Here is a 6,410-nt window from a genome sequence, read left to right on the forward strand (position 1 = left end):
CGGCGTCGGGCGCCCCGGCCCCGCGCCAGCTCCGCGCCAGCGTTTCTTCGCCGTTGGCGCGTGCACTGCGCGCCGCGTGCTTTGCGCTGCCCACCCCGCGCGGCGCTCACCCTTCGCCTGCCCTGGCTGCAGGAGCTTCGAGACCTGCAGGTGAGCGTGGAGAGCCAGCAGGCGCAGCACGTGGAAGTCGAGGCCACGGTGAAGCCCGAGCTGACCGCGGCGCTGAGGGACATTCGCGCGCAGTACGAGAGCATCGCGGCGAAGAACCTGCAGGAGGCCGAGGAGTGGTACAAGTCCAAGGTGCGCGCCGAGGGCGAGCGCGGCGGGGCGGGGGGCCGCGCGGCGGGGCGGAGTCGCGGCCGGCCCGCTGCATCCCGAGTGGCCCCGCCCTGCAGTACGCGGACCTCTCCGATGCCGCCAACCGCAACCACGAGGCCCTGCGCCAGGCCAAGCAGGAGATGAACGAGTCTCGACGGCAGATCCAGAGTCTGACCTGCGAGGTGGACGGGCTGCGCGGCACGGTGAGCGCCGGGGTGGGCGCCCCGGGCAGCGCCCACGGGGCGGGCTTCCCCGCCTGACCCCGTCCTGTCCCCGCCAGAACGAGGCGCTGCTCCGGCAGCTGCGGGAGCTGGAGGAGCAGTTCGCCCTGGAGGCGGGCGGATACCAGGCCGGCGCCGCGCGGCTGGAGGAGGAGCTGCGGCAGCTCAAGGAGGAGATGGCTCGGCACCTGCGCGAGTACCAGGAGCTGCTCAACGTCAAGATGGCCCTGGACATCGAGATCGCCACCTACCGGAAGCTGCTGGAGGGCGAGGAGAGCCGGTGGGGAGCGGCGCTGCTGGGGGGAGGCAGGCGTGGGCACCGGGGGTGTGGGGAGGGGTGGCCTTGGCAGAGGGGCCGACGGCACGCTTCGCCTGCAGGATCTCGGTGCCCGTCCATTCCTTTGCCTCCTTAAGTATGAAGACAACTGGTGAGTTCTCCACGTTTGCTTCCAGCCTGTGCGCCCCATGTCCATTTCTGCCCTAGTTGGGCTCTTCTTCCTCTGACTACTGAGGGAGCCCAGCCTAGGTGGGCCCCTGCTCCTCATGCTCCGCCCATCTGCTGCCCCGGGGAGTGGGTGCCTGAAAAAAGAGAACTCTCACCTTTGCCCTTCTGCCTGTCACACTGCTCTCTCCAGTGCCTGAGGTGGAGCCATCCCAGGACAGCCACAGCAGGAAGATGGTTCTGATCAGGACCATCGAGACCCGGGATGGGGAGGTGAGCCCCTGCCCCCGCACCTTTTGCCTTGTTGCTCTCCTTCCCAGCCTGGCTGCAGATCTCACTGTGCTGTGGGGTGGATGGGAAACCAGAGAAGGTGGGTGGATAAATCGGAGCCTCTGCTGGTTTTGCCCTGCAGGGGGACACAGAAGGGCGGTGCTGAAACCTCAGCCTGCGGTCCTTGCTCCCCAGCAGGTGGTGACGGAGTGCCAGAAGGAGCAGCACAGTGAGCTGGACAAGTCTTCCACTCACAGCTACTGAACCCCTTGGGTGGGAGCTGCCTGCCCCTGCCCTAGGCCTGCTGTAAGCCAAAGCCTCACACCTGCCCTGAACTGCCTTCCCTGCCCTCCCATTGCATGTGCCCAGGGGCTGGCCCCAGGCCCCCCTCTCTGGCCCATGGCCAAGTAGCTAACACTCTGCCGTGACCCAGATGCTTTCCTTTGTTCCCTGATAAAGAGGCCTGTGACCCTCAGGACAAGTCTGCTGCAGCCAGAGTCCCTTGATGGGTGGGGTGGGGTGGGGTGGGCTGGAGTCTGAGTTTCCCTTTGGAGTCAAATAAACTGCCGTGGAGAGAAACCTGTCTGGAGGGCTTGTGTCTGGGCTGGGTCTGGGGCACAGAGCCCCAGCAGTGTTCTCCCTTTCCCTCTGTCGCTTCACCTCCCACTCGCATTCGTGACTTCTGCGTTTCCTGCTGGGCTTTCTCCTACCTCTGTGCATTCCTTCTCGCCTTCTGTCCCCGCTGCAGCTGTGACCGAATGTCCAGCTGTCTGCTGGGTGTCCCATAGGCCGCTCCAATTCAGCATGTCCCAAACCGAGCTCCTTACCCTCTCTCCATCTGCAATCACGATCTTCCTTCTGGATCCTCCTCTCCTGAAGAAGGTGCCACTGGGGCCCCGCTTGTCAAATTAGAATCCGCCCACCTTACACACTTACACATTTCTTTTCTTGCTTCCAATTCTCTCCTCCTTCTCCTCCTCCTTCTGTGCTAGGGATCAAACCCAGGGCCTCATGTGCACTAGGCAAGGGCTTTCCCACTGAGCTATAGCCCCGCCTTTTCCCACCATCTGCTCCTTACTTATCTTTCAAGGTTGTGTGGTTCTCAGCCAGGTGTGGTGGTGCACGCCTGTAACCCCAGCACTTGGGAGGCTGAGGCAAGAGCACTGCTGTGAGTTCATGGCCACTGCACTACAGAGAGAGACCCTGCCTCAAAAAAAACTTGTGTGGTTCTCCCATCTCCACCACTACTGCCCCAGCTGAGCCCACCATCATCTCTTGCCTGGGTCACATTAGCTAACAACAAAGGTTTCTGTCCCAGACCTTAAGCTGCCATCCATTCAACTCTTTTTTTCAATTCTGGGGTGTTTTTTTTTTTTTTTTTTGTCTTTTTGAGACAAGGTCTCACTATACAGTTGAGGATGGCCTTGAGCTCACTCTAGCCCAGGCTGGTCTCGAACTCTCAGCGATCCTCCTGCCTCAGCCTCCCGAGTGCTAGGATTACAGGAGTATGCCACCACACCTGGGCATCCATCCAACTCTATTCAATCTGCATAGACCGCAAATCTGATTGTTACCATCTCCAGTCCCACACTGCTCTAAGTGTCCATTTCCATGGTACCCCAGCTCCATTCCATCTGACCTTTGCCCTCAAGATGAAATCTGCTTTTGTATTTAACGCTTCCTTCCCGACTCAGTGTTGACACTAGGTTCAAGAAATAAGTCAGAGCCTCAGCTCTCAAGGAGCTCCTGTGTGGGGTGGGGAGATGGACAGGTAAAAGGCCAGCCTGGTGAAGGCACTGTGTTGGAAGCAGACAGTGGTGTGGGAACGAGAGGAGCTGCTAACCCGTCTTGAAGGGGATCCGGGCTTTGCATGGGAGGTGACATCGCAGCAAGCCCTGGAGAAGGAGCAGCAGTGGGAGAATCGGGAGAGGAGGCTGAGAGAGCACGCGGGGTGTGTGTGTGTGTGTGTGAAGCAATCTACACAGCTGGAGTAACGTGCAGGCAGGGGACACTGCTGAGGCTGGAAAGAAGAAATGGAGGCCTGGCGAGGAGGGCTAGGGAGGCCACATGAACACATCCAGAATTCATAAGGAAAAAAAAAAAAGAAACAGACTTAACAGTTTTGATCAAGAGGGCAAAGTATTCTGATCTGCTTGGGGTTTTGTACTGAAGAGTGACCCCAAGGCCTTCACAACGGGCTACCTCCCCAGACCTTTTTTACTTTCTATTTTGAGATAATCTCTTGCTAAGTCTTTAAATTCCCTGGGCTGGACTGAAACTTTCAACCCTTCTGCCTCAGCTTCCTACAGTGCTGGGATTACAGGTAAGCACCCTGCTTGAGCTGCATTTCAGAAAAGTTTAGCGGGGTAAAAAGACCCAAGGTATGGCCGGGCATGGTGGCGCACGCCTGTAATCCCAACACTCGGGAGGCAGAGGCAAGAAGATCGTTGCGAGTGCGAGACCAGCCTGGGCTACAAAGTGAGCTCAAGGCCAGCCTGAACTGCATAGCGAGACCCTGTCTCAAAAAGACAAAAAAGTCAAAAATAAAAAAGACAAACAGAAAAAGAATTAAGTCATGTTCTATACACAGCCCCCTCCCCACAATGAATGTGGTCATTATGTACTGTAAACAGGTGCTAATAGAAATCAAAATCAAAAGAGGTTGCTCTGGTAAACGTGCAGAAGGATTTGGAAAGAGATGATGGTGGTGGGCGGACTGGGCAGCAGGCAAGGGATTTGATAACTATCTGGGCCACAGGGAGATGGTGGTGCACTCATGGAGCGGAGAGGGGAGCCTGGAGCAGAGCAAGGGAGGTCACGACAGCAAAGTGTTTTAGACTTAGGGAGGTGAGACATTGTGGAACATCCAAGAGGAAGGGATGGTAGGCAGCTGCAGCCATAGGTCTGAAGTTCAGGTGTCACCGGAAATTTGAGATACAGACGCTAGAATGTATTCTACTACAAGTAACACATAACTTCCCCCAAAGAAGGAAATATTTCATGTAACAAGGAGCCAGAAGTAGGGTGGGCTCTGATGTGAATTGGTCAGCAGCTCGGTGATGTCACACCCTGGCTCTGTCCTTGGTTCTGCTTAGCCTTTCTTTGTGGAAGGCTTGTGTGCTTCCAGGATGGCTCTCCTCATGATCTCAAGATGGCTGCAAGAATCCACTAGCTAATGCTTTCCTATTCACATCCACTGGAGAAAAGAGAAAACCTCCTCAAAGGTATGAGATATGACCCCTTCCCTTCAGGTTATTTAGCTAAAACAGTTGCTCCCTGACCAATGACAGTTGCCAGCGGAGAGCTTCAGATTGGCTTGGGCTCACCACCTGGTATGGAATGGATATTGGATGCAACACTCCTGGCAGAGATCACTCAGACTTCCCACCACCCCTCTCCCACGAAGGAGCACCTGAGTACCACAGTCTGCTATGTGCCTTCCCTGCATTTCATGTAGTGATGCTTGGTACCCCTGCGGAGAAGTATCGTGTGGAAAATCACACAAAAGCTTTGGAGTTTCAAATGCTTAGGTTCTCCCCAACCCCTTCAAGGTGTTTAGGTTTTCAAATGAGCAAACTTTAAGTTTGGAAATGTTCGTGTCATAATTTGTATACCGTGATTTGTACTGACTTCAAGGAAGATAGATTGAGCTGAAGATAACAACACGGGACCTCTCAGTGTCACACAGGAGAAGAAATGAGAGCTTGAGAAGTGCAGACGTGAGAAACACAAGGGCCACAGGAGGAGGGGAACCCGGAGAGTGTGCTCGGAGCAGGCCCCAGAGAAACACTGTGGACGGGGCTGCTGAGGAGAGGACATGGGAGTTGGGCTCAGGAAAAGAGGAAAATCTGGGATTTATCAACAAGGAAGATGCTAGTGACTGCAGCGAGGGCAAAGAGTTACATTCAGAAGAAAAAAGTGGTCACCTGAGGAGATGAAATGAGGAAGAAGAGACAACCTACTCTCTCCAGACATTTGTTAAAAAAAGAAAATAGTGCTCAGCACAGTGAGAGGTTGAAGCAGAAGAATTGGAAATTTGAACCCAATGTAAGCAAATTAGCAGCCTAGTGAGATCCTGTCTCAAAAAATAAAGGGGGCTGGAAGATAGCTCAAGAGAGAGGAAGGAATAAAATCCCTACAGAAAATAGGAACAGATGGTCTTTACCTCAAGCTGATCAAAGCCAACTATGATAAGCCAACTGCCAACATCATACTAAATGGACAAAAACTGAAAGCTTTTACTTTTAAATCAGGAACAAGACAGTGATGCCCACTGCCACCACTCGTATTCAACATAGTTCTGGAAGCATTAGCCAGAGCAATTAGACAAGAGAGAGAAATAAAAGGAATAAGGATAGGAAAGGAAGAAGTGAAATTATCACTATTTGCAGATGACATGATACTCTACATGGAAGACCCCAAAAACTCCACCAGAAGACTCCTTAACTAATCAACAAATTCAGTAGTGTAGCTGGATAGAAAGTCAACACTAAAAAATCAATAGCATTTCTATATATAAACAACAAACACACTGAGAGAGAATTAAGGAAACCATACCTTTCACAATAGCATCCAAGAAACTGAAATATTAACGAATCAATTTAACAAAAGAAGTAAAAGACCTATTCAATGAAAACAACAGTACTCTGAAAAAAGAGATAGAAGAGGATTTCAGTAAACGGAAAAATATTCCTTGTTCATGGATAAGAAGAACCAACATTGTGAAAATGGCCATACTACCAAAATAGTTATACAGATTCAGTGCAAGTCCCATTAAAATACCATTAACATACCTCACAGATCTAGAGAAAACATTCCTAAAATTCATCTGGAACCAGAAGAGACCCAGAAGAGCAAAAGCAATCCTGGGCAACAAGGATAAGTCAGATGGAATCACAATCCCTGACCTGAAATTATACTACAAAGCTACTGTCATAAAATCAACATGGGACTGGCTAAAAAACAGACCCGAGGATCAATGGAACAGACGGGAAGAAACAACCACAACCACAAACACATTCAGCCACCTAACCTTTGACAAAGGGGCCAAACAAGTTCACTGGAAGAAAGATAGCCTCCTTAATAAATGGTGCTGGAAAAACTGTTTTGCCACTTGTTGAAGACTGAAAATAGATGCAAGTCTATCACCATTCACCAAA

At 52.4% G+C, this 6,410-nt stretch overlaps 1 protein-coding gene across 1 annotated transcript in view; it reads left to right on the forward strand.

The window, feature by feature from the left end:
- The window catches only part of Prph (peripherin), a 10,851-nt gene extending 9,032 nt beyond the window's left edge, over window positions 1-1,819 (forward strand). Inside the window, 6 exon segments of the mRNA XM_005406695.2 lie at window positions 133-325; window positions 328-521; window positions 599-819; window positions 918-967; window positions 1,175-1,254; window positions 1,447-1,819. Of these exon segments, the coding sequence (XP_005406752.1) occupies window positions 133-325; window positions 328-521; window positions 599-819; window positions 918-967; window positions 1,175-1,254; window positions 1,447-1,515 (807 nt within the window). The 3' untranslated portion in view covers window positions 1,516-1,819.
- Window positions 1,820-6,410: the final 4,591 nt, after the last annotated feature.

The sequence above is a fragment of the Chinchilla lanigera genome, unplaced genomic scaffold, assembly GCF_000276665.1.
Source record: "Chinchilla lanigera isolate Chin_1 unplaced genomic scaffold, ChiLan1.0 scaffold00099, whole genome shotgun sequence".
Lineage (NCBI taxonomy): Eukaryota > Metazoa > Chordata > Mammalia > Rodentia > Chinchillidae > Chinchilla > Chinchilla lanigera.